Genomic DNA, 27,595 nt, shown 5'->3' on the forward strand with positions numbered 1-27,595 from the left:
ACAAAATTAAAATTACATTTGGACATCAGCATGGTGCAGACAGAAAACAAAGAATGAATGATTCAATAGAACTGGAGAGGCTGACTTTCTATGAATGTAATTCTTAATCAGAGGATATAGTGGAGTCAATGTAATTTAGTTAGTGCTTACTTCAATTAGCAGGACTTAAAATATGCCTGCAGGGCTGCTGACACACTGTCACAATATCATTAGTACCTAAATAGAAACAACAACATATAGATTTTAAACAAACCATTAATTTTTTATATATAATTGTATCTCGTACTAGCAGTGTTTAATAAAGTTCTATTAATTTAAAAAAATAATCAAAACTATTGAGAGTTGCACAGCCAGTAGCCTATAGCACATTAACTATAACCATGCTGATGTCCAAATGTAATTTTAATTTTGTTTGAATTCCATGAGTTTATATAGCTATACATGTATCGAGCACGTTTTGTTTGTATTTACACATTAATACATGTATTTTATATTTTTAATTATTTGTTATTTTAATTTTTATCTGAACACCTATACATGTATTTTATTTTATGATTTAAGTACGTACATCTATACATGTATTTTATGTCTTTATTGTTTTGAATTATTTAATTGTGTTTTAAGGTTTTATATTTATTTGTTCAATTCTAGTTGCCCCTGAGGCAGCTCTATGAGCGAAACTCGGCCAGAGTCGGGCATTGAAATAAAGGGCTGCTTCTGCTCGTCCGATTCTCATTGTCTTTACTGTATCACAGCCAACTGGATCGGCTTCCAATTTGCTTTTTGAGTTAATCAAATTAGTCAGTCACACATATATCCACAATGCTTTTCGAAGAGAATACGGAAGAGCTGCACTTCCTGCAGGGGTATATTATTATTATTATTTAAAGATTTTTATATAACGGGGCACGTAAAGAACATCACCTCGGTTTACATATAACATTAATTCAGCATAGCGCTTTACAATATAACATAACTGAGATAATACAAAACAATGTATAACTTTGTATTAGGAGAATAAATATCAAGATATGAGTGTATCTAAGAATAAACTATCATGTCTAATCAGGTATATGTACTAGGGCTGACTCAGATTGAAATCTGGTTTTTCAACAGCTATCAGGAGTACATACACTATACCCATTGGTTCTGAGTCCATCTGTCTACACTAAGGAAAACGAAATTATCAGATAAGTAATTTCCCCATTAATTGCATCAGTAGCATGGGATCTTCTTGGTGTTTGGGTACTTGCCAGATTTTTGTGACCTGGTTTGCCCTCTATTGGAAACAGGATGCTGGGCTAGATGGACCCTTGGTATGACCCAGTATGGCAATTTCTTATGTTCTGACGGTTGCTCTCTCACCTCCACCTTTATTCCTCGTCAAGTGTTTTTTAGAGACTTGTCGCCAGCTAAATATTTATTTATTACGCTTAAGCGGGCCACAGAGAAAACAATTTGCTGATAGAAAACCCGATGAAGAAAGAGCGGCTGGATGTCACGTGACCTGCCATTAAACCCATCACCGGCGACCACAGAGAGCCGAAACTATCCCAGGCGCCTCACTTCCGGCACCCACAGCGGCAGTGCCTGCAGAGAGGGGGGGGGGGGGGGGGGGTGGTGCCTCGAGCTGAGTTCCCCCGCCTCCACCCGACGGATAACGGGCTGAGAGCCGGAGCTTCGCTTCCGCAATCACAACGTAGAAATATTAATAAAATAATAAAACCGCTGGTCGCGCTTAAGGCGAGGGCGGCCTCGAAGCAGTTCGCGCCTGCGCACTCCCGCGGCAGGGACCGGCGTGGATGGCGCTTGCGCGTCGGGTTGGGAGCGAAAGCGTAAAAAAAAAGGAAAAAAAAAGAGAAAGTGACGCGCCTGCGCAATAGTAGAAGGGGGCGGAGACTCGGCAGAGAAGGAAGACGGAAGGAAGGAGGGAGGTCGCCGCCACCGCCGCCACCGGGCCCGAGGGTGAGGGGGAGATCGCGACGTGTGAGGGGTTGGGGGAGTGCGCGCGCGTGTGTGGTGTATATGATATGTAGTGTACGTAGCCGTATGTGACATGTATCCCTCCCGCGATGGCTGGGCGGTGAGCGCGTGACGTTACGCACGGTAACCAGCCCTGCGTGCGCGGAATGTATCTCCTGCCCGTAGCGGGGGCCCCATCCCCGTGCGAGCGGGCTGTGCGTGCCGCATCGGCCCTCGCGCACATATATGGGCTCGGTGTGCATGCGTATCTGCCCCGTTTTTTTAGCAGGTGACTGGGTAAGGCCTATCCTCTCTGCCCGTAGTGGCCACATATGTCTGGGATGTACACAATGTACGTCGCCTCGGCCCATCTCTAACTTTTCCCTAGTATTCTGCCTCTCTGTGTGATGCTACGTAATATGGAGCACTGCATATGTTGCATCTGTGTAATATGCTGGTATATTATGCGTATATCGCGCCCTCGCCGTCTGTACATGCTGTCTACGTGTATAATAATGTTCAGACTGCTGATTGGGTGCAATATTCAGGGGTTAAGATCGAAAAGCCTCACAAGGCGTTTTTAGACTGCATTTGAATAATTCCAGAAAAGGGAGCGTGATGCACCAACTCAAGTTTATTTGGTATGTTCAGCTGTGCCAGATGTCGAGGAGGGCGTTGGTAGTAGAGAAGGGTATAGAGAAAAGTGACTTGCGGGAGGAGAGAGGTAGCAAGGATCTGTAGAATGAAGGCTGTTGTAGGTGAGTGAAGAGGGTAGGGAACCAATGTAGTGACTTGAGATGGAAGGGTTACACAGGCGCAAGAGAGTTAAGTCGTGCAGCTGAATTTTGAATAAATTGTAATGGACAGAGATGGCTTACTGGGAGATCTGTGAGGAGCATAAGAATTGTCATACTGGGTCAGACCATGGGTTCATTAAGCCCGGTATTCTTTTTTCCAACAAATACCTGGTAAGATTCCAAACAGTAGATGGATCCCATGCTCCTAAAGCCCAAGCATAAGTAGTTGCTTTCCCCAAGTTTATCTGGTTAATAACAGTTTATGGATTTCTCCTCCAGAAACTTGTTCAAATGTTTGGTTTTTTTTTTTTTTTAAACCCAGCAACGCTAGCTGTCTTTAAGCAGCAATGAATTCCAGAGCTTAAGTGCGAGAGAATATTGTCTATTTGTTATACTAAGTTCATGGAGCGTCCCCCCTAGTCTTTGTATTATTATTATTATTATTTTTTTAAGAGTAAATAACTGATTCACATTTCTATTTCCCTCATGGTTTTATACACCTCTAGCATATCCCCCCCCCCAGCTGTCTGTTCTCTCAGCTAAACATCCCTACCTAACCTACAGGCCGATACAGTAAAAATCGTGGGAGAGCTGGCGAGCGCCCAGGCTGCCCAGCAAGGAAGGGCTGGATTTGGATTAATGTAGAGGAGGACAGAGAGGAATTGGATGACCCCAAGGTTACAAAGCTTGACAATGTAATCCACAGAATCCGAGAAGGGAGGACCCTGTATCTCATCTTTCCCTCATATATTGCATATGTGTAACCTACTTATGTAATGTATATCTGACCCCACATAAGCCCTGTGCTCTCCCTCCCTGAAGGGAAGGTCGGTGTGTACATAACACACAACCTCCCTGTGTGTGTAATGTGCCTAATTGGGTATCCCCGCCTGGATATACTCTATACAGAATATCTCGCCACCTCTTGGATTCCCTGTATTATCCCCGCCTGGATATACTCTATACAGAATATCTTGCCACCTCTTGGATACCCTGTATTATCCCCTTCTGCCCCTTCTCGCTGTTTTTTTTTTTTTTTTTGGTTCTTTTGCATGCCTTGTTTTTTTTTTGTCTTTCGGGTCTCCTTTTTTCGTTCTGCTTTTCTTTACTCCCTGCTACCCTCTTTGCCAGGTGCTATTCCCTACCTCTTCCAGCTTATCTCTTCCCCCCCCCCCCTCCCCCAGCATTTCCGCTTCCTCTTCTTCCATGTGCTCCTTACCCTGTTTTCAGACACTTCTCCCTCCCTTCAGTCTGTCTTCCAAGCAGTTGGGGGGGGGGGGGGAGCATCCCTGGAGTCCTGGGCCATGACATCTCTACCTAGACCCACAGGCTACTGGTGGCAACAATAGCTATGTGTCTGCTTTGAGCCCTGGTGATGGCATTGTCAGCAGCCGTATCGCTGCCTGGGCCCAGCTGGCAGCTGCTGTTTCACTCCCAGTCTGGGAACACTTCAGGTGACCTGGCACCCAGGATTTCTCCAGCCCTGGCCTCGTGTGTGTAATGTGCACAGTGTGTCACTTGTGCTCTGGCAACCCTCACAAGTACTGCACAGTTATCATCCTACCGCTGGTGGGCATGGTCATATGTATGCATAAATATTTATCTATATTGTGTGTGATCAGTTTATCCTCTGCCGCGTGCATGATAAATTTGTGGAAAAGAGCTACAGTTTCTTGTGTTAATAATTTCCGTAGCATTGAACCTGTGCTTGGTTGGGGTGAAGCAGGCTTGATCTCATGGGGATCGACTTCTGCTGGGAGCTCTTCTCTGAAGTGTTTATGCCACAGAGTATAGATTAACTCTTTGTGCAGCCTAACACTGTCCCTGTCCAACCACCTTGTGGCGATGCATTCAACCATGGCATCAACAGGGGCCAAAATTAGGGTCCCAGAGTCTGACACATGAATTTTATATTAGACTGCGGGCACGCTCCCTTCCCTCTTTTCTACTGTGCCTGCTTTCACTCTGCCACCCCCTCTCGCTCTCACACCTGTCTCCCCCTTCCCCTATCACCACCAATACTAAAAGAGACCGAAGCAAGCAGAGCCTCTGGGTACTGCCACCTCATCCCTGGCTCTCTAGCTCAGGAGACTGATTCTGATTATCCTCCTGAAGCCTGCCAGTAAGTGTGAGAGAGGCAACAAGGCTTCACTGATTCAGAGAAGCCTGAGGTGGAGCAGGACGGGAGATCTCTCTCACCACCCTCCCATGGGACTGTCCTGAAGCGCTGTTGATAAAGAAGGCTGATGTGACATCTCCAACAGTCATCTAAGCCGCGGCTTCCCAAATCTGTCCAGGCGACTGCACAGCTTTTCGGATTTTCAGGATATCCCCAAATGGAAATACGTTGGCTCCAGCTGCAAACGACATGGAGCGTATGCAGACTGATCCCATGCGTATTCATTGTGGGATATCCTGAAAACCTGCCTGGCTGGGGGGGGGGTGTCACACCCTGGGAGGGGAGGGAGCTACAACTTCAGCACAGGATTTGATTAGCTCACGCCATAAGTCATAGCTCAGTGGACCAATCAAATGCAGATGATTTGGGGGGGGGGGGGGGGCAGCCTTTTTCTGATAGTGCCTGCTCCCGGGAAAGAGGTGGGGATGCTGTGGGATTTTATTTATTTATTTAAAAACTTTTCTATACCGTCATTAAGTTAGGGACCATCATAACGGTTTACAATAAGGCACAAATAATAATATTGGAAACTATAATAAAATCTATCATTAAACAGGTGCCAAGACTTTACGTGGCTGTTTTTTTATTTCGCAGCAGTGGTCTCTGAAATGTTAGTGTGGGATGCTTTAGGAGAGCTGCAGGAGGGGGCAGGACATGATCTCCCCAGGGCTGGAAATAGTGAATCCAGCTCGATGGGGGGGTGCGCTATGGGGCAGAAGCGGCATGTGGTCAGGAACCATCCGGATTACTTGCTGTGCTCTGCACGCTCTCTGTACACTCCCGGGGAAGGGCGGGAGTAGTTTGTGAGGAGGTCTGAGTCTGTTGGGGTGTTCATGGATCTGACTTTCTATCCCCCTCCCTCCCCCCTGCAGGAAGGAGCAGGAGAGCTTGCGCACTCAGCCATGGCGGACCCTGAAAATATTCAGGTGACAGTGAAAACTCTGGACTCCCAGACCAGAAGCTTCACGGTGGAGGCGGAGGTAAGATGGCAGGGAAGGGAGTGTTGTGTAGGACAGTGTGTGCACTGCAAGCCAACATTTTCAGTAAGGTGCTATCTGAATCCATGAGAAGAGAGAAATACAGGTGAGGGCCCCCTGCAGTGAGCGATCACAACTCGGTGCAAAATGGGAGCGCTTGAATCCACATCAGTTACACAGGAGAGCAGGAGTGGCCAAGAGCCAGGAAAACCAGAATTGAAATCCTGCTTCCCTCTTGGACTCTCCTTGTGACCTTGGGCAAGTTGCGTTTATCTCCCATTGCCTCGGGTTGTAAGCTCTCGGGGGCAGAGACTCGTCGTGCCTGAATACGAATGGAGCCGCCAGTTGGAAAGATGGAGTAAAACTCCCCAAACTTGTTGCCCCACGGGGAAAAATGAAGCATCTCTGCGACACAGGAGGCCGTTTCTTAACGTGTGCAAGTGTTCTTGTGTCCCTGGCCAATAGCACAGAGTAAGCTTTAACACCCGATAAAATCCTTAGAAGGTTAATGCCAGTATGAGCATCCTTCCTCCACGGGGAGACTGTTCCATGCATCCACCAGTCTCTCCTGCCAGTGTGAGCATCCTTCCTCCACGGGGAGACTGTTCCACGTATCCACCAGTCTCTCCTGCCAGTGTGAGCATCCTTCCTCCACGGGGAGACTGTTCCACGCAGCCACCAGTCTCTCCTGCCAGTGTGAGCATCGTTCCTCCACGGGGAGACTGTTCCCCGCAGCCACCAGTCTCTCCTGCCAGTGTGAGCATCGTTCCTCCACGGGGAGACTGTTCCCCGCAGCCACCAGTCTCTCCTGCCAGTGTGAGCATCCTTCCTCCACGGGGAGACTGTTCCACGCAGCCACCAGTCTCTCCTGCCAGTGTGAGCATCCTTCCTCCACGGGGAGACTGTTCCACGCATCCACCAGTCTCTCCTGCCAGTGTGAGCATCCTTCCTCCACGGGGAGACTGTTCCACGCATCCACCAGTCTCTCCTGCCAGTGTGAGCATCCTTCCTCCACGGGGAGACTGTTCCACGCATCCACCAGTCTCTCCTGCCAGTGTGAGCATCCTTCCTCCACGGGGAGACTGTTCCACGCAGCCACCAGTCTCTCCTGCCAGTGTGAGCATCCTTCCTCCACGGGGAGACTGTTCCACGCATCCACCAGTCTCTCCGGAACAGAGAGATTTCCTTAGCCTACCTCCTTTCGCTCTCATTCCACGACTCCTCGTTCTTGAGCCTCCTTGGCCTTTGAAAGACGCTCGCCTCTTGTGCATGGAAATCTGCCTTTCCTCTGGGGCGCACATTTTTAGATCTTTAAAGTTTGTACCTGCATGCTTTTGCAATGAAGATCACGGACCCTCTGGACTGAGTGAGTAGCTCCCTGAAATCCCCTGGCGTGCTGTATTTCTAACAGGTACAACTGCCCCCTACCGCTTCTGGACTCCTTTTCTGTCTAGGTCCCACTTCTGTTTTGCCTTGGACAGGGCATTACTGCAGCTTTATCCCCCTCCATGCTGGCAAGCCTCCAGCGTTGGGTCTCCTGCGGGCCTGTACATGACGGCATAAGAGCTATAGTGGTCTTTTCCTCCCTCACTAGAGATGGGCCTGTCCTGCTCTCGGCCTTCTCCCCCCTCCCCGCCACAAATTGGCCACTATTGAATTTGCAGGAGATCCATTTGTGTGTGACATCTCAGAAGTGAAAGAAAAATGGTAAACGGGAGCTTGTTTGGTTTCCAGATCACGGTGAGCGAGTTCAAAGAGCACATTGCAGGAGCGGTGAATATTCCCACAGAGAAACAGCGGCTCATATACCAGGGACGCGTGCTGCAGGATGAGAAGAAGATGAAAGAGTACAGTGAGTATGGGGCAGTGGGGGATATCTGTTGCCTCCTGTGCTTAAAGGAGATAATCGGGGCGGGCAGCTGCCTTAGGTTCGGAAGAAGAATGGGGGATTGCTTGCTGTTCGACTGGAACCAGCAGGGGATCAGGATCTGGATATCGGACAAAGACTTTAGTGCTTGGTGTGAGTGGTGGGCATTTCTGCTGTGTAATGCTGACCTGTAAATAGGACAGGGGGGCTGTTAAGGTGGTGGTTCACACTTCTTTTCAGCGGTGGCACCTCCCGTTGGGTGTCAGCGGTGGGATCCTGGCCTGGCCTTGCCTTGAGACGGAGACAGACAGCGAGCGTGGAACCCTCACACTCTGTAATACTTTTTTCCTTTTTTTTTTTTTTTTGCCTTCTCTCTTCCTCCCCTTGCCAGATGTGGATGGTAAAGTTATTCACCTGGTGGAACGGGCGCCCCCTCAGACACAGTCCGCCTCCGGGGGCACATCAGGGGCTGGAACGTCGGCGTCGCACAACGGAGGCCCGCGCGGGTCGGGCTCGGCGGTGCACGACCGGAATGCTAACAGCTACGTCATGGTGGGGACCTTCAACTTACCGGTGAGCAGCCCGTGGGACCGCGTCCGGCCTGCAGGGCTCTGGACCTCTGTGGCCTCCTGCCGTGTAACCAGAATAGAATGGCGCCCCTCGTTAATCCGCCTCGATGCTCACTTGCACACCTTGTTTCTTCTGCTTTGCAGCAGTCGGTTCAGCAGGTGATGTCGGGGCTGGGAGAGGCGGCCGGGCGAAACGCACGCGTCACAGCTACCACCGGGGTGAGTCGGAAGAAAGAGCGAGTGAGCGCGCGCCGAGGATGGGAGTGAAGGCTGGGTCCCTGATCCAGAGAGCTGAGATGGGGAGAGTGAAGCGGCGCGGTGTTGGTGGGCGAGGGGAGACGTCAGTAAATGCTGGGGTACATGGTAGGAAGAGAATGGCGAGTTGGGGGGGGGGGTGGTGGTGGTGTTTCTCCTGTTTATATGGTAGTTGACGTATTTTATTCAATTTGCTCTCCACCTTCATTCTCCTGATCCCTTTCACGGGAAGAGTGATGGCTCGTCTGTCGATGTCCACATAAACATGGAGCAGCAGGCACCTATCCAGGTAAGGGGGCACCACAAGAGAGCTCAGACAGGAAGCAAATGAGCTTGTCTCTCCCAGAGGATCCTAGGGCTGTGTGATGGAGCTTTAGAAGGTGTCTCGGAGGGTCCCTGGGGCTGTGTGAAGCCAAGGCCAGAGCAGATTCTGCCCTGCAGCCAATGGCGTCGGCCCATGGGTTCACTGAGAGGACTGGGGCAGGGACACCTGAGGGATGGCTCCTGCCCCTGAAGCTTTATCATAGAGGCAGGCTCAGGGGCCCCATAACCTGATAGAATTATTTTTATTTAAACTTTCCAGTCCGGTGTTTAGTGGCCGATGTAGGGGTGGGGTGCCGCTTGTCTTCTGTGTATAGAATATGTAGCTGCTACGTTGTGGCGCTCCCGCAATCCCCCAGAATTTGAGCTATCGAGGGGGTCTCTTGTGTTTCAGAGCGAGCCCCGGGTGCGGCTGGTGATGGCTCAGCGCATGCTGCGTGATATTCAGGGGATCCTCAGCAGGCTGGAGGTAAGTGTGTGGGGGGGGGGGTGGATTAGAAGCAGAAGGCCTAGGACTCATTTTTTTTTTTTTTTTTTCTTTTCTTGTGGAGGTCAAGGGGGGACCCTGCAGAGAGGCAAGGGAAAAATGCATGTCCTCTATTCATTGCTCTTGCTCCTTCTGTGATGCTGTCTGTAAGATATGTCTGGGGGTAGCCGTCTTAGCTCCAGGGAGCTTTCGCCCTCACCACCTTCGATTGGCGCACCCTGCTTGTGATGACACAGAAGGACGGACTCTGCCCATGCTGAATTGGCTGTCCGGGCCTGGTCGCTCCTGATGTCATCGTCTCCCAAGATGGCCGCCTCCGAGCATATAGGATAATTTCCAAAGCAGGTTTCTACAGAGGCTTTACCACTTCCCTTCTAAGGAGACAAAATGACTCCTGTTAGCGTCTGGAGCATTTTTCTTTCTTCCCCCCCGGCCAGTAACGGTCACTCGCAGCACTTGTTTAACCCTGTTTCCCATCGACGCCGTCTTGCAGGGATCTGGAAATGCACCACTGTCTGAGACTGACCCCCGGGACCCTGAGACCCCTGCAACCGAAGGAGCAGATTCCATGGAAACGGGGGAGGGAGGTGGTGCCCCTCCCGGGGAGGAGGCTGCTGCTGCTGCCACCCCAGGGGCAGAACCTGCCGGCGAGGGGGAGCCGGGCAGTACCACCTCAACAGAGACAACAGCACCAAAGTAAGTGTGGGCACTTTGGCCGGCTCGGGCCAGGATCTCGGGGCTCTCCCGAGTTTCTTGCACGCCTTTGTGTGGGTGCCTGGGTGGTGGGTGTAGGAGGCGTGCGATTGGCTGAAGGCTTCCTCCTGCAGTGCCCCTGTCTCGTTCTCCTCCATAGTCACCCGGCCCCCTCGGAGTACTGCGAGGTGCTGCTGGAGCTGCGACGGGTGGAGGAGCAGCTGAATCCGCACATGCTGCGTTTCCAGGAGATCCTGAGCAGCGCCACCAACACCGACTACAACAACAACGTAAGCCGTGCAGCTTTCTGCGTGTGCCTTGCCGGTCTACCCACTTTTCTTCTCTCGCTGTCCCCTTCCCCCATGCCTCTGTCTTTGTACGTCCATGACAGTGCCAAAAGTGAAACCACCCCCCCCCCATCTCTCTCTCTCAGACGGAGGGCCGAGAGGAGGACCAGCGGCTCATTAACCTGGTGGGGGAGTGCCTGCGTCTGCTGGGGAACACCTTCGTGGCGCTGTCCGACCTGCGTTGTAACCTGTCCAGCAGCACCCCCCGACACCTGCATGTGGTGCGGCCCATGTCCCACTACACAGCCCCCATGGTGGTGCAGCAAGCAGCCATCCCCATACAGGTGAGACCCCTTTAGAACCTGTGACTATAGTGCTACAGCCAGCATCCATAGTGTTACAGCAAGCAACCATCCCTGTTCAGTTCAGAAATCTCAAGATTTAAGCGGTCTAGCCCGAGAATAGCAGCCCTGTGCTTTTGAAGGGGGGGTGGGAATGGGGCACGAATGCTGCGGTTACCCTCGCCTTCCTTTTCCGATTCCTGCCCCAGATAAACGTCGGCACCACGGTGACCATGACCGGGAACGGGGCCCGGGCCTCCCAGACGACGGCGCCACCTGCAGGCCCGGAAGAGCAGGCTGCGTCACAGACCACGCCAGGCGAGATGGGAGCGGCTACCCCTTCACCTGCTGGGGTGAGCCCCGAAGGCCAGGGCCCAGCTCCCAGCCAGGCTTCCCACCCACGGGTGATCCGCATCACGCACCAGACCGTGGAGCCTCTGATGATGATGCACATGAACCTCCAGGGTGAGCGCTGGGGGGGGGGGGGGGGGAGAGATTCTTGCTTTCTGACTGTCTCGTGTTTGTGGCAATCTTTGCTTCACCTTTTATGGTGGTTTTTTTTGTTTTTTTAATCCTGTTCTTCACTCTCTGCCCACTTCCCCTCGTTCACAGATTCCAGTTCACCCTCTGGTGGCACCGGATCTGCTCCCTCGGGGACCACGGGGCATGGTAAGAACCTCGGCGCATGAATGCATGACGCGTCCAAGAGCGTAAAGCTGGCGTAGCCCCAGAAGCCTTGCAAGCCGCTCTGGTTGCGCGAGGTGCAGATGCCTGCAGCCGCTCTGGTTGCGCGAGGTGCAGATGCCTGCAGCCGCTCTGGTTGCGCGAGGTGCAGATGCCTGCAGCCGCTCTGGTTGCGCGAGGTGCAGATGCCTGCAGCCGCTCTTCCTTGTAGAGAGCAAAGCAACAGCTTTCTTCTCCCTCTTCTGGCAGGTGGGGCAGCTTCTGTGCAGATGCCCAGCCTGCCCCCGGAGTTCATGCAGGCCATCTCCCACCAGATTACGCAGCAGGCCCTGGCAGCTGCAGCCTCCGCTGCCACAGGTAAGGGGGGGGGGAGCAGGGTCTTTCTGGACCCCGGCTGTTTTTGTGATTCCCTGCTTGTGCTAGGGTTTCTTGCAGGTTTAGACTCTGGGCTTGTCTGTAAGTTGATCCTTCTTATTTCTCCCTCCCCTCTCTCATCCCAAACCTTTCTTGTAGGTCAGCAGGTCCCCAACTTCCAGGCTGGGCCCACCCGGGTGGTCTTCTCTCGGCCACCCCCTCCAAATGTACGCCATGGCCATCCGCCCGGGGCCCCCCAGCCCCCAGGAGCTGCGGTACGTAGAGGTGGCGGAAAATGTAAAGTGTCTTGCACGCAAACAGTCACACAGAGAGGAAATCACACACACTCTCTCTCACTCCTCACACCCTCTCACTCTCACACACTCTTGTAAGTTACCACGGTGACACAAAAATGATCTCATGCCACGCCCCCTTGGAGCTGCTGGCTTGACAGGTTGAGTGGTCACAAGCCCTCCCCCCTCCCCCTTTAGAAGTTCCCATTGCTGTCATTGCCTGGGATTCAAAGCCTCATGATGGGATTGGTTGCAGCCATCTCAGGTCTTTTTTTTAATGAGCCTCACTAGCCCAAGCCGCTCCCTTCTTGATCCAAAGGGCATGTGACTGGGTTGTGCCTAATTTAAACTTGCCCTAAGAGCCGGTCTTACTCCAGCTGCTCCACAGCCGGAGCCTTCAAGCATACCTTACTCGCTTCAGCAGTGCTAGAGAAGACTGCGCTGGAAGGTATTTGCGTTCTTAAGCTCCTGCCTCTCTCCCCGTAGGCGGCCGGCGTGGGTGGCAATGCCTCCCTGGCGCAGATGATCAGTGGTCTGGTGGGGCAGCTTCTCATGCAGCCAGTGCTAGTCGGTGAGTTCCACCTGCAGCTCTTGTACTTTTCCGCGTGCGCCTACACGTCGGCACGCCGAATCCCGTGTGCTGCGCCCCCCCCCCCCCCAACTAACTGCCACTTGTCTGTCTTCCCTTCCAGCTCAAGGTGCCAGCTCCTCTTCATCGCCTTCCTCGTCCTTTTCCTCCTCCTCCTCCTCCTCGACCTCCAGCCAGCCCACGACCTCCACCTCTGTGACTTCCACAGACACCAGCAGCAGCGGCAGTGACACCACTCCTCCTAGCGCCCCCCTGCTGCCTCCACCTTCTGCCGAGCTTCAGTTCTCCCAGCTGCTGGGGAACATCCTGGGAGCGGCCGGCTCGGGCATGGCCGGCGTGGCCGGCATGGGGGCCCCCACCATCACCGTGGCCATGCCTGGTGCCCCCGCCTTTCTTCAGGGTATGACTGAATTCTTACAGGTGAGTCCCAAAGCCCCCTGGAAAGGTGCAGGGAACTTCTGCGTCTGAGAGTCGCACTGCGACCCAAGGGGGAGGGGGAGCTATGCAGGAAACGACCAGGATATCTGGTAGGACAAAAAGGGGCTGTGCTGTGTACAAACAGAAACTCAAGGGCTTTGGGGTCAAGATGTGACGGGAGGGTCATGGAGGGGTGCTCGCCAGGGATTGGCATCGGCACGGGTGATTGAAACCCAAATTGTGTTAGCCTTCAGAGGGCGTCGATTGTGGTGATAGAAGATGACTGGAGGACTGAGTAGGATCTTTGGGAATGTAGCTAGAGAGAGGAAGGTTAGGGGGGCAGAAAAAGATCTTTACCTGCTTGATTGTTTGTGCTTCTTTGCAGGGAGCTCAGACTGTGCTGACACCTCAGCCCCCACCACCACCACCACCTCCTCCTCCCCCCCCTCCACCGCTTCCGCCACAGAACGATGCGGCACCTCCATCCCAGCAGCAGCAGCCGCCGCCTCCGCCACTCACGGCGGCCCCTGCTTCCACACTGCAGCAGCAGCAGCCGCCGCCGCCAGCTCCACGTGTGGAGCGAGGAGGCCCCGCTGACACCCTGGCCCCCGAGTTCTTCACCAGCGTGGTGCAAGGGGTCCTCTCTTCCATGATGGGCTCACTGAGTGCCCAGCAGGGCAGCACGGAGAGCATCGCCGACTTCATCCAGCGGCTCAGCGGCTCCAGTAACATCTTTGAGCCGGGCGCTGACGGAGCCCTGGGTAAGGACCGCTGCTGCCCAGACTTCTCGTGCAGCAGGGTGGCGGACAGGACCTGGGGGTGCTGCACGTGCCGTTTGGTATGCGTGCACGTGGTTTCTGTAGGGATGGTGGGTTTGATAGATCTCCACATATAGGGGTGTTGGATGCAGGAATTGTCTAGGTATGGTGTGGAGATGACGACGCAGATGTCGGGGTTGAGTAGGGGAATGTGCGGGAAGGGGATGGGGATGCAGGAGAGTCGAGTGGGTGAGCGTGTTACGAGGCGTTAATGTGCTTCCGCAGGAGTGGCACCCGCATCCTTCACTAGAACCTCTGCTCTTGCCCTCAGGCTTCTTCGGAGACCTGCTGTCGCTCATCTGTCAGAACTTCTCCATGGTGGACATGGTGATGTTACTGCATGGTCAGTTCCAGCCGCTGCAGCGCATCCAGCCACAGCTGAACCGCTTCTTCCGGGAGGAGTTCCTGCACAACCAGGAGCCTACCGAACAGAACACGCGTGTAAGAGGAGAGAGGGCTGATGGCTATGTATAAGTCAATGCACCGGCAGAGCCATTTATATGGTGGGGGGTCTCGGTTATGGAATACCAGCGGATGCTGGCACGGCAGGAGTTTGCTGCGTATGTCCATGTATGGGGGGAGAAGAAGTCATTTGTTGTTTGGTTACTTCCCCAGGCAGCCACCGCTAACCTGATCAGTGGATTGGAAGAGTACATCCGGGAGAGTTTTGTAAGTTCCTTTGCTGTTCCTTACTGTTTGGAGGGTCCACTAGAGTACCAGCACAGATGTTACTATAAACGGACCCTGAAGCTTGTAGGCTGCAACTTGTATTAAAAGCCGTTCCCTGTTTTGTGTGTGTGGATGTATATTTCCTGTTCCTACCGAGACCAGTCCGGGCGAGTGGGTTTATGCATCCCTACCAGCAGCTGGAGGCAGAGGTCAGAAAATTTGAGGCATTGCTACATGACCGAGAGAGAGTGCCACCTGCAGTCCCTCAGTATTGTAAAACCTGCAGTTTGGAGTTAAAATGGAGGAAGAAAGAAGATTCTTAACAGGAAGGCTCCCTGAGGGGTTAAGTTCCTTTGTGGGCCATCCCTCGGGTAGAGCAGGGTGAGCAGAGAGTTGGTGATCCCAGACAGGACTCAGCCCTAGATAGCCAGGGGCCCTGGTTCCCTCTCCCCCTCTGGGCCCTTCGCTCCCTCAGCGTGCCTGGTTCCTCAGCGGGTAGTCTTTCCTCCTTTGTTCCCTTTAGGCCCTGTTTCTTTAAAAAAAAATGTAAAAAAAAAGCAGGGAATACTTGGCTCATCCTCAGACGATTGGCTCATTCTAGCGAAGTCTGAAGCGGAGTGCGTCACCTCCATTCGGCGAGTGACGGAGCACCTGGAGTCTCTCTAGGCTGGGGGATAAACCGGGCAATTAAGTCAGCTGGTCCCGCCTCGGTCCTTGGACTACCTGGGTGCGAGATTCAATACCCTGGTGGGCAAGGTGTTCCTCACCCTGGAGAGGATTCTCAAGTGGTTCGTCTGAGGGACCTGCCGGTTCCCAAGCTGTGGGATTATTGACGGGTACTAGGGTCTGTGGTTTCCACACTAGGTCTGGTGCCATGGGCCTTTGCGCACACGTGTCCCTTACAGAAAGCTCTCCTATCCCTTTTGGAATCCGACGTTAGAGGAGTTTCAAGTGCCGCTGCCGTTCCAGGAGGAGGCCAGATCCAGTCTCTCGTGGTTGCTATCGCGGTCCAACTTGGGTAAGAGTGGATCTGGAGGTTCCGGACTGGGTGGTGGTGACCATGTGTGCCAAGGATCAGCGGCCCCAGTGCAGGGGTCCCTGGGGGAAGCGTCTTGGTCCATCAAGCGTCTGGAGAGAAGGGCACTGTTCTTTCTCCCTCGGATTCAGAGCCGGGGCAGTTCGTGTGTTCTCGAACAATGCAACGACGGTGGCCTACATCAATCGGCAGGGCGGAATGAAGAGTTGTTTGGTGGCTCAGGAGCTCTTCGCCTGGGCGGAGCTTCATCTAGCGGCTCTAGCAGCGTCTCTCATAGTCCGCCTGAACATAGTCTGCAACGGCTAGACCCAGGGGAGTGGGAGTTGTCTGCGGAGACCTTTGCGCTCCTTCGGCATAGGTGGGGCAAACGCTAATTCAGTCTCATGGCAACAACGAAGAATGCCAAGGCAACCAAGTTTTTCAGCTGCTGGAGGGAGTTCAGCTCCGCAGGGAGAGACACCCTGGTTCAGCCGTGGCCAGAGGCTCCTGCTCCATGCCTTTCCTCCGTGGCCACTTCTAGGTCGGGTGCTATGTCGCATCGAACAGCATCGAGAATGAGTGATCCTGGAAGCGCCGGAGTGGCAGCAACGTCCGTGGTTTGTGGATCTGGTGCAGCTGGCGGTGGACGGGACAGGTCACATAAGCCATTTTGAAGGGTCTGCTACGTTAGAACCCCATCTTATCGGAACAGACAGATCGCTTTTGAAAGACAGCATTTCCGCCTAAAGGGGTTTCCATGAACATACTCGGATCAGTCCAGACTGCTGGGTTTTGCCTCCCTTCCAGCAGATGGAGACAGAGAAAGTTTCACGGGCACCGCCTCTTAACCTGGTGTGCTGGTGATTACTACTCTGCTTCAGGCTAGGAGATCCTTCACTTCTTTGGCGTATATCGGAATTTGGAGAGTGTTTGAGGCCTGGTGTGCGGCCCATGACATTGATCCCTTGCAAACAAATGTGGCTCAGGTCTTGGCCTTTTTGCAGGAGGGGCTATCGAAAGGTTTGGCCTATAATTATCTCCGAGTCCAGGCTGCAGCCTTAGGTTGTTTTAGAGGAAGGAGACCAGGGAAGTCCTTTAGCTTCACATCCGGATGTAGAGCTGTTTTTGTTTTTTTTTTTTTTTAAAGGAGCAAAGCATTTGCCCCCTCCAGTTCAAAGGCTTTGTCCATCCTGAGAGTCTTGTCTGACCCTCCTTTCGAGCCTTTGCGCTGAAGGCTCTTTCACTAGTGACGATTTGCTCAGTGAGACAGATTTCTGAGCTCCAAGCCTTGTCGTGCATCCGATGATGGGATCTCGTTGCGAGCAGTTCCTTCTTTTTTGCCCAAGGCAGTGTCGTCTTTTCATCTTAGCCAGACCGTGGAGTTGCCGGGATTTTCGCATTTGACGCTCTATTCTCCCCATGCGAGGGAGCTTCGTCTTTTGGCTGTGCGTCAGCTTTTCCTAAGATATCTCAGGGTAACTGATGAATTTTAGACCTCAGACCACCTTTTTGGTTATTCAGTGGGCCAAGGAAGGGGTGGTTAAGGCGACTTGAGTATGATTTCTTGTTGGTTGAAGGAGACCATAGTTTCGACCTGTATTTGTAAAGGTCTGTCCATCCCTGAGTGTTTGCGAGCGTATTTCAGTAGGACTCGGGCAGCCTCCTGGGCGGAGTTGGCAGTTGGTGTCACCGCAGATTTGTCTGGCAGCAATGTGGTCTTTTTCATGCTTTCACTAAACACTACTGTTTGGATGTTAGGGCCCCAGAGGAGGGCGCCTTTGGGGAAAGTGCACTCTGTGCAGATCTTTCGGGATCCCACCCCGTGTAAAGGGGCTTGGGTACATCCCACTTGCCTGGATTGATCTGGGTATGAACAGGAAAGGAAAATGTGGTTCTTGCCTGCTAATTTTCATTCCTGAAATATCACAGATAGGTCCAGACTTGCAGCCCATTCTGATTATGGTTATTTTTCGAAAGACCTCTCCTGATTTTGCATGCTGCTGGTGATACAGAATTTAATTTTGTTCTGAAGAAGATAATTGTATATAGTTTTCGCAGTTTGGAGATTTAAAATTGTTTCTTTCTTGACCATAGTTCCGGCGTCAGTTTGGTTGGGAGTTCCAGCTCATTCCCCAGCTCTTTTAGAGGAAGAGATCCTGGTGGTTGGGAGTTACACATCTTGGCTTGGGTACAGGTCAATACTGAGGGACTGCACTCTTGGTTATGTAGCAGTGCCTCAAGTTTTTGTTCTCTGTCTCCATCTGCTGGTAGGGATGCACAGTCCCACTTGTCTAGACAGACCTGTGGTGTTCCAAGAGCGAAAATTAGCAAGTAAGAACCAATTCTCCTGTGTGTGTGTGTGTGTGTGTATATATAATATGCATTGTTTGGGGTTTTTTGGTTTTTTTTTTAACTTGGCCTTGCCATGGGGTGGACTTTTTTTTTTTTTCCCTCACATGACTGAACAAAATGAGTCTCTAACAGGAGATGCTTTCAGAAACAGCTTTACCAGTTTTTACACTCCTGCACTGGAGAGCGAGGGATCTGTGCCTGCTGGGGATGCTCTATCTCTGTGTTCTAGGATGGGCTTGGGGTTGGAGATGACATGATCCCTGACACACACTATCTCTCTCTCTCTGTCTCTCCTGCTGCCGCCTCTTCCCCTCCCCCCACCAATCCTAACTACAGGCCTCCGTCCAAGTGCGGGAAGGGGTGGACATCACCCGATCGAACCTGGAGTTCCTGCAGGATCTCTTTCACCGTCTTGCCACACACATCCTGCACTGTACAGGTAATGGGAAGGGGAGAAGCACGGCCCACCCACGCCGTGGGTAGTTTATTCCCTTGGTCCTCTCCTGCTGACACCACTCTCTCTCTTTATTCTCGCAGACGTCACCTTCGGCCATCGGCTACTGGAGCTCTGTAACCAGGGCCTGTTTGAATGCCTGGCCCTGAACCTGTACTGCCTGCGTGGGGAGCAGGCTGCACTAACAGCGGTGATCAGTGACAGGATTGTACGTACACCCACTGTGTCCACAGACAACCCAGGCTAGCGAGGGTGGAGGGTAGTGATAAGCAGTAATGTGTGGTATAGGTGTAATAAGGTGAAGGCATATTACAACAGTTTAGGTTGCCTTTGAAGGGCTTACAGTAAGTGGGTACCTGAGGCAACAGGAGATAGTGACTTGTCCAAGGTCACAGGAAGTAAGATCTCTGGTTCTCGAGCCATTGCTCTAACCCCTGTGAGGTGCGGTGCTACGGCAGGACGGATGGCGCAGGCACGAGGCCTGGCATTGCAGGCATGATGTTCTGGGAGACGTGTTTATGACCGTGTCCCTCACTCTTCTCCCACGTGCATGACAGAGGCGGATGTCAGCGGATGTTAACCCCTCGCTAGTGAACTGGCTGACCACCATGATGGGGCTGAGGCTACACGAGGTCCTGGAGCATATGCCGGTGACAGAGGAGCAGATCCTTCACTACGTACGGAGAACAAGTGAGAGCCAAGAGGTAACCAAAAGGGGTGCTTTTTTTTTTTTTTTCCTTGGGTGGGGGGAGGGGAGGGTGCTGCGGCTGCCATCTGTGAGATGCTCTGTGCACAATCCTCTCCCGTGGCAGAGGCCATGAGGGCTCTCTATGCTTTCATCAAAATTGTCTTTTCCTGTTCATACCCAGATCAATCCAGACTCCTCCCTGCCAGACTGAGAGAGTCTCACTGACACTGTACATAACCCGGCCTGCCACCTGCAGTCCAAAAAAAGGGATAAGAAGATGCTTTCCTAGAACTCCTCCCAGGGCCCTGGAGGGGCTAGAGGTGGACGAGCAGGGGGTTGGGGACCCTTGCCTGGCTGTCTTTTCGCCGCCAGGGGTGGCTACCTGGTGGTGCCAGTTCCCTCCCCCCCCCCCCCCCCCTTGGAGTCCGGTAGCTCTTCTGCTGCACAGGGAAGTACCCACTGTTTTTTCATCTTGGGTGATTTTGTGATTTTGATTAAAGTTTAAAAAAAAAGACAGCGGCAGCATTATAGCAGCAGGGGAGGCTGCAGGTGAAGCTGGATAGCTTTGCCTCTTGCCGAGGCGGCAGGGCTCGTCAGCCACGTGGTCGGGCCTTCTTTTGTTGGCACAGCGTGGCGGTTTTTGTTTTGTTGGGTTTTTTTTCCTCAGATGGTACACGGCAGTGCCTGCTGCTCATGCGGCTTTCGCGCTCCAGGCTCTGCTCCCGATGGAGAGGGTGGGCCGGAGCGACAAGGCAAGCAAAAGACAGGTGCGGGAGTGCCTCTGAAGACTGCAAATTCCCTCCCGCTGGGTGCAGTAACAGCAGAAGGGACTTCAGGGAGTCAGAGGATCTTCCCCGTTGTCTCTGACAGTGCAGGGCCCCACTAACAGGAGGGGGGATCTTTTCAGGAATGAATCCGAGGGGCCCACAAAGTTTTTATCAGAGTTTGTGCTGCTTATGCATGAGGCATGCTTGTCGTGGGAAGCAGTTGGGCCGGGCTCAGGGATCCCTTGGTCCGCGTCCTGTCAAAAGACCTAGGAGTTCCAGGGAACAGATAACCTTGGCGGTCTCACGGGGTCCTCGGGATGATGGCACACCCTGGTAGTGCGGATGTAGACTCTGAGGATTCAGAGGAAAGAGTTTCGCCGGTATCTGCCTTTCCCAGCCCAGCTGTCCCCGATACTAGCCTAGATGTGACTGACTCAGCTGGGGGGGCTGGGCCATGTACCCATTGCTGAAGGGGACAACCCTAAAGTGGCATGTCTCTTCTGTAAGGAGGCGTTGTGACCCTTGATTCCCTGTGTTCTTGAAGAGTTGGGGATCAAGGTTCCCCAGGAGGAGACCGAACAAGAGAAGGGTGGACCCGGTCATGGATGGCTGGAGGGGTCCAGCAAAGGCCTTCCCTTTTCACAAATCTGTGAAGAATTTGGTGGTTGGGGAGTGGGATACTCCGAGACGGGCCTGAAGGTTGACCAAGCAATGATTCCCTGAAGACCTGCTTGCGCTTTTAGCGCTTCCAAAGAGGGTACAGCAGTTGCAGGCTACGAGATCGCTATCTGCATCTGAGGCGAAACAAGTGGACAGTCTGGAGGCAGCAGCGGCTTATGGCGCAGGTGTCTTGTATTATTTATTTATTTATAACTTTTATATACCGGCATTCGTAAAAAACATCATGTCGGTTTACAGACAACTGAGAGAGGAAATTACAATGATAGATGGAGGAAGGATAGGAAGTTAAAAGGTATAACCTCATCAGATCTTCTTTAAGGATTATGATGTCTGCAGTCTTTGGTTAAGGAACTCGTCGGTGGATGTTTGGTCCAAGTCACGCTTAGGAGCATTGCCTTTCAAAGGAAAGAAGTTAAGTGATTTGGAGGAGCTCGTAAAGCGTCTTGGAGAGACCAATGGACCTCGGCTGCCAGAGGATAAGCCAAAAGGAAGCAAAGGGTGTTCTCGAGGCAAGGAGCAGGGAGGCAACTCTTGGCTTGGGCGCATGTCAATACTCATGGGCTGCAGGTGGCAGTGTCAGTGAAACTCTGTCGCCATCTGCTGGACGGGAGGCAAAACCCAGGAGTCTGGACTGATCCGTGGTATTCTAGGAACGAAAATTAGCAGGTAAGAACCAATTTTCCTGTCTTTCAGCTTCCAGTGCAGGATGAACAAATGGAGGAGCATCCAGCAGAGCTCACCATGGAGGAAACAGAGGTAAAGAGAACCTTTCCTTCACCTTTTTTTTTCATTCAGATCAGCCCCTTGAGTGCCTGGAGAGAGACTAATAATCCTTCAGGAGTTTTATGTAACAGTTTCTCTCGCCTTTCTTTTCTCTGGTGTCTCAGAGGGAAAACTCTTCAGCGTCGCCAGCCCCGGCCACCACAGCAGAGGAAGCCATGTGCGCCCAGCAGCAGCAGCCTGTGCCTCTGGAGGTGGAGAGACCCCTGCGGGAGGAGGCCGAAGCAGAACCCTGGGTGGCAGCCGTTCCGCCGGTGAGATGGGGTTTTGGGGTTGTAAATGTTATGCCGCGGGCCCTTCTGTGATCAAGCGAGGCCCCGCTCTGGTGTCACCATCGTGCTTACGACTCCTGGCTCGTGCGTCTTGTCTCTTGCAGGAGTGGGTCCCCGTCATTCGTCAGGATATTCAGAATCAGAGGAAGATGAAGCAGCAGCCCCCGCTCAGCGACGCCTACCTCACTGGCATGCCAGCCAAACGGCGCAAAGTAAGGGGCATGCCCTTTCCCTGAGGGTTACCCTCACTGCTGTGCCTGTCGCTTTTCCCGAGTCCCCTCTTTCCCTGTTCATGAACCTTCTGCATCCTTAACCTCTCTCTTCCTGACTCCCTCTTGCTTTTGTTTTGCTCTGCCCATTCTCTCTCTGATCCCTCTCCTGCCAACCTGTCTCTGACCCCTGTCGCTCCTACCTGCCTGCCTGCACCCTATTCTCTTGTACACTTCTTCCCTCCACCACCACCACCACCACCACCACTCCCCAACCCCCACCAAGTCTGGACCCTAAGGCTTGGTGGGCCGCGGTGGTGCCATCTTGTGCATGGTTTTGTTGTGGAGCCATTTTTCCCCATTGTCCGTCGGTACGCGTGGTACGGGCAGGCCCTTGTGCGCCTAACACGTGCATATCTAAGCGCATAACTACATGCACAACCGGCCACTCAGGTTTACGCTTGCCGAGGCGGGCCTGTGTGCGCTAGAGAGGCAGTATCCGGCTGAACGCATAAGCTAAAGAGTATTATGGCCCCGGCAGCAAAGAAGCTCAAACGACCCGCCCTTTGAGCTGCCTGCCATATTAAGGCTGCGCAGTCTGACCTGGAATCCTCCTGTCAGCACTGTGAGGAAGCCCAGGGAGGGCTGGACTCTCAGAACTTTTCCTAGTCCGGCCCCTCCCAGTCGGAGGATGGGTCAGCCAGGACCTGAGCAATTCCAGGGCAGCCCCTCTCCCAGGAGAGGGAGTTCAGCGGCCCCTACTACCCCAGTTCCTCCTGGGCTAAATTTGGACCCAGTGGCCTTCTCTTGGTTGGAATTCTTTCAGGGCCTACAAACCTTTGTTCAGGCGCAGTCTGCTACTTCCCCTGCCTCGCCCTCCCAGCCCTATCGGTATGCCTCGCCTCACCAACGATATCTCTGACAGGGACCTGGACACCACGGACGACAAAGGGGATGCGGATTCATTGGAGGATGGGGAAATCCATACCCGACCATGCTTTGATTTTTTTTTCACAGCGATGAATTACCGGCCCTGGTCTCCCAGACCCTGAACCCCCTGGGAGATCCTGGCATGGACCCTACATTGCAACCAAGGAAGAATCCCATCCTGGTGTCTCTCTAGAAATCCTATTGCTATTTCCTGATGCTGGAAGTCATCCAGGAGTTGTCTGACCTGAAATGGGACGCCCTGGAGGCCTTTTACCCTCTGATCCTGGCGGCCAAAGAATGCCTGCATTTCTCCAAAGTGGACGCCCTGGTCTGTGCCGTCTCAAAGCAAACAACTATCCCAGTAGAAGGAGGAGCGGCCTTGAAGGATGCTCAAGATAGGCGGTTGAAATCCATCCTTAAGGAGGCCTTCGACATGACAGCAATGACACTGCGGATTGCTTCCTGTTGTGCCCTGGTGGCTTGCTCATGTTTGCCTCTCGAGAGTGAGGCAGATAGCCCAGGGGCACATACCAGAGAGACTATCGAGCCCGCCGCAGCCTTCCTAGTGGATGCAAGCTCAGACCTAGTTCACACCTTGGCCAGAGGAGTAGCCTCTGTGGTGGCCAGAAGACAGCTGTGGTTATGAAATTGGTCAGCAGACACAACCTCTTAAGGCAAACCTCACAAAGATGCCATTTAAAGGATCCCTCCTATTTGGTAGCGAATTGGAAAAACTAGCCAGCCAGTAAGTGGGGTGAATCTCCAGTGCCTCGGCTACTGGAAGATAAGAAAAAGAGGTTGCAGTGCCCCTCTCTCATGAGGGGTCGGACCAGAGGCTCCCAGCACTTCCGGCCCTACAGAAACTCGTCATTTCAGACATCTCGGCCCTCGAAGGTCTGTCCTTTCGGAACAGACAACCAAAAAGAGGAACGGGTTCGGGCTCAGGGTCGACCCAAAATTCCCAATGAAGTCTGGCCAACCCATCCATGGTACAAGGAGATAGGGGGCTGACTTTCCCTCTTTCAGCGGTGGGTCGAGATCACGTCGGACAAATGGGTACTAGACGACATATTTATGATGTCACCTTGCCACTCCAAGCACAAAAAACTGGCAATGGGATCCACATTGATAAGGCTCCCCAGTCGGAGGGCTATAACCCCGGTACCTACACCCCAAGTAAATATGAGGCGTTATTCCATCTATTTCATCATACCCATGATGGAGGGGGGCATTCCGACCCATCTTGGATCTCAAGAGCATCCGTAGTCATCTGCTTATAATTCACTTCCGCATAGAAACTCTTCACGCCGTCATAATGGCCATACAACCGGGAGAGTTCTTAACCTCCCTGGACCTCTTGGAGGCCTACCTTCATATCCCAATCCGTCAAGATCACCAGTGTTTTCTATGCTTTGTGGTACTGGGCCACCATTACCAGTTCTGGGCGCTGCCCTTCAGCCTGGCAACTGCCCCCAGAACATTCTCCAAAATTAAGGTGGTCGTGGCAGCACTGAGGAAAGAAGGGATCCTAGTGCACTCTTACTTAGACAACTGGCTGATCTGGATGAAGTTGTCGGAAGAGAGCCTCCAGGTGACCAGCAGGGTTAGGTCCCTCCTCCAAGAACTCGGTTGGGTTGTGAACATGGACAAGAGCAGCCTCAACCCCTCCCAGTCCTTCCTCCTTCCCTCGAGGATAAGGAAGCTGATGGTCCTGAGTCCATCTGGTTACACTAAAGAAAACAAAATTATCAGGTAAGTAATTTCTCCATTCTCTGTAAGGCCAGTCATCAGCCTGCCACTATTCTGTCTCCAGCAGATGGTAGGATAGCATCCCCATGCTGGTCTTGAAGAAATCAGTGAATATCTAACTAGTTCCTGAGGCGACACACCAGGTGCTCTTCCCCAGCTTGTGCAGGAGGCTTCCCTCAGAGCATCAATCAGGTATCTCTAGGCTGAGGGATTTTGTGTCCTACCCCTTTTGCCCTCCCCTCCTCTGCAGACTGTGTCTGAGGGTTGAGAATCCAGCTTAGAGCAGGAAGTGATGTGGCCTGTGGCGAGACCCAAGATCCACAGCAAACGTACTGCAGGTCATGTGGGGGATGAGCATGGGAAGTCTGCTGACTGGGTGGTACGTGCCAAGGCTGGCGGCAACAGCCGTTGCTACTTTCAATTTGGGGGAGCAGCAACACAACTCCCACTACCCTGGACTTGCAGGCTGGAACGACCTTGGGACAGAAGTGCTTCCCCCCCCCAACCCAGCAGAAGGGCAGCTGCCATTTTGGAACCCTGTGACTCAGCACAGTGAAGATGGAGATGAGGTCTCTGATTTTATTGCCTTTCCTCACTGGTGAAGTTTAGGTGCCAGGGCCAGTTCCTACTGTTCATTCCTCGATCTCTACCTCTCCCTTTTTGCTTGTACTCCAGGCTTTCTGCTTAAAGCTGGGTGCAGGTGTGAATCCTACTAGGTCTTTTCAGCTGTCCCCTGGGAATGGAGTCTCCACATTGGTGAGAAAACATTTCTGATGGGAGATGGAATGGGGACCTGGCAGAGGTGAAATCCTCATTGTCAGGTAACTCCATGGCTTCCCTTAAGGAATGGTAAAGGGGTGGAGGTAGGGAGTCTATGGAGGAAGGTTCAAGGGAGGACGAGGAGTCCTCGATCTGTCCTGCAAAGAAGAATTGCCCTTTCTGATTTAGTGCCCTGGAGACTTTGGGTATATCAGATGATCAGGGCAAAGAGAGGAAGGCCATGGGAGATCAGTGTTTGGGCATGAGAGACCCCACAAGCACCTTCCCTTTACATCAGGTTGCTGAGGAGTTTGGGACTCTTTGGACACGAGCCTAAGAGTATAGGAAGGATTTATTCCTTGCAGGCAGAAGAGAAGGAGAAGCATAGGGCTCCTCATGTGGATGTGCTAGTGCGCAGTCACTAGGAAGACCACTGTCTCTGTGAAAGGGGGGTATGGTGCTTAAGGATGTCCCAGGATTCGAAGATTGGATCCTTGCTGAAGCAATCCGTTGAGGTCTTGGGGTTGGCCATGCCAGGTGTGTGTGGTACTGATTCAGAGCCAGCGGCTCAGGTTGATAAATGTTTCTCATGACCTCAGAGTGTCGGCATGGAGGTGGTGCCTATTCGTTGGGAAAAAGATAAGTTGTCACGGTGCTTCCTTCCCAGTAAAGATGCTGCTTTTGGTATGGATCCAGAATGGTGTGTGAACTTAACAAAACTGGAATTGACAAACGTAAAACACACATTTCCATTCCACTCCTCTTCTCTCTCTCCCTTTTTTCTTTCTGCCTTCCTGCTGCCACACACACTAATTTTTGGTGCTTTGTTCTCAGACAATGCAGGGAGATGGTCCCCAGCTGTTGCTGTCCGAGGCAGTGAATAAAGCGGCAAAAGCAGCTGGAGCCAAACCAGTGACAAGCGCAGAGAGTTTAACTCAGGATCTGGAGGACCCCGAGGTGCAGGGCAGCTACAGAGAGCAGGTACGAGGAAGGTGGGGGTGACTGAGTCTTGTATTTATAGGGAAGAGACAGGTGAGTAGACTCTGGCATTCTGCTGCTATTCTGCACCTCTTGACGTGATTTGAAAGCGTAGCTGGGTGCAGTGGAATCTGGCAGGAGGAGGAGATGCATCCCACAGCTTTCTCTCTCCCTCCTAATTTTTTTTTTTTAATGCCTGTCTCTTGCTTCATTTCCCTGCCAGCTGCGGCTGGATATTCAGAGGAGAGTCCGGGAAGACCCCAGCTACAGCGCACAGAGGTTCCCCAACACGCATCGAGCCTTTGACGAGGACTTCTAGTGCCTCACCAGCATCTGGAAGGTTGAAGGTGGTTCCACGGCTTCTCAATGTTGATTTAACCAAAACACACCTGCTGGACTGAATTCTAGGGAAAGACGTGTGTGAGTGCATTCTGCCTCTGCAACAGAGCTCACAATATTAACCGACTGCATTCTTTGCTCTTATTGCTGTCTCTGGGTCGTCTTGTCATATCGCGCCCCCCTTTTTTTTTTGTCTTAATATATTTTATTCTGTACGTTTTCAAATAAAAGGTGCACACCTTTATTTATGGTCATTTAAAACCAAAAATCCTCTTGCTGAGTCTGTTCTTTTTTTTTTTTTTTTTTTTTGCTGTTTGTGCTGTATTTGTGCTCTAAATGTGACACCAGCCTGGCGTTCTAACCTCCTGTCCCAGCCTCTGCGCAGCAGCTAAGCCTGCCCCTCGCTCTGTCCTGTGCTTTTCTGTTCTGTGAGCTGCTGTAGCCCTGGGATTTGTTAGGGATTATTTTAAAGAGCCTGGATGCAGCAACACTGTTAGGTGGGGCAGAAGGGGAGGATGCCATAAAAATGTCTGGAAAAGGTCACTTAAATCCCCAAACAGGTCAGAGAGCCATCTCTCCCTTCCTCAGTGATTGGTTAATGCTGTCCTGCTCAGTTCCTGCCACCCAGTCTTCTGCCCATTCCAGCTGCTGGAGATAATAGCAGGGGAGTTTGGACCGTGGAAGGGACAAGAATCTCAGCTTCTTCTAAGAATAAAACGGGGAAGCAAAAATACAGCTCTGCCACACAAACCACTTCTTCTCCCATGTAAGTTGTGCAGGTTATGGACTTATGAGGCAGAAATGTCAGCAGTGGAATTATTTGCACCTATCACCTTGAATCCCGTTTTTGTTTTTTTTTTTGTTTAAACCATTTTGGATTTTGCACAGAAGTTTTTGTCAAAGGCAAATATTTAAGATATTTTTTTGTTGTTTCTGCTGTTCATTGTAACTTTTGTGTTTCTGGATTGAAGACTATTTCTGTGTTGTCCCTAATTAGCAATGTTTTCATAATAAATTACCCTTAAAAGGATGAAATGTTAATAAACTCTCTGTGATGGGCACA

The 27,595-nt window shown here is 52.2% G+C and overlaps 1 protein-coding gene across 3 annotated transcripts; it reads left to right on the plus strand.

Annotated features, from left to right (window-relative positions):
• The first annotated feature begins 1,828 nt into the window (after positions 1-1,828).
• On the plus strand, positions 1,829-27,595 carry BAG6 (BCL2 associated athanogene 6). Of its 3 annotated transcripts, none has more exons than XM_029585931.1 (27): positions 1,829-1,965; positions 5,811-5,918; positions 7,650-7,767; positions 8,174-8,355; positions 8,496-8,570; positions 8,839-8,895; positions 9,322-9,396; positions 9,908-10,110; positions 10,268-10,397; positions 10,541-10,738; positions 10,945-11,200; positions 11,348-11,404; positions 11,669-11,776; positions 11,933-12,048; positions 12,553-12,637; positions 12,759-13,075; positions 13,458-13,833; positions 14,162-14,331; positions 14,506-14,559; positions 18,263-18,365; positions 18,464-18,588; positions 18,938-19,084; positions 21,210-21,272; positions 21,404-21,550; positions 21,673-21,780; positions 26,050-26,196; positions 26,417-27,595. In XM_029585931.1, the coding sequence occupies exons 2-27, from the start codon at positions 5,841-5,843 to the stop codon at positions 26,510-26,512; spliced, it is 3,591 nt and encodes a 1,196-aa protein (XP_029441791.1). In that variant the 5' UTR covers positions 1,829-1,965; positions 5,811-5,840; the 3' UTR covers positions 26,513-27,595. The 3 variants fall into 3 exon arrangements, with proteins under 3 accessions (XP_029441791.1, XP_029441790.1, XP_029441789.1); XM_029585929.1 differs by lacking the exon at positions 1,829-1,965 and adding an exon at positions 2,102-2,259; XM_029585930.1 differs by lacking the exons at positions 1,829-1,965; positions 8,839-8,895 and adding an exon at positions 2,100-2,259.

Source organism: Rhinatrema bivittatum, unplaced genomic scaffold, assembly GCF_901001135.1.
Source record: "Rhinatrema bivittatum unplaced genomic scaffold, aRhiBiv1.1, whole genome shotgun sequence".
NCBI classification, from domain to species: Eukaryota; Metazoa; Chordata; class Amphibia; order Gymnophiona; family Rhinatrematidae; genus Rhinatrema; species Rhinatrema bivittatum.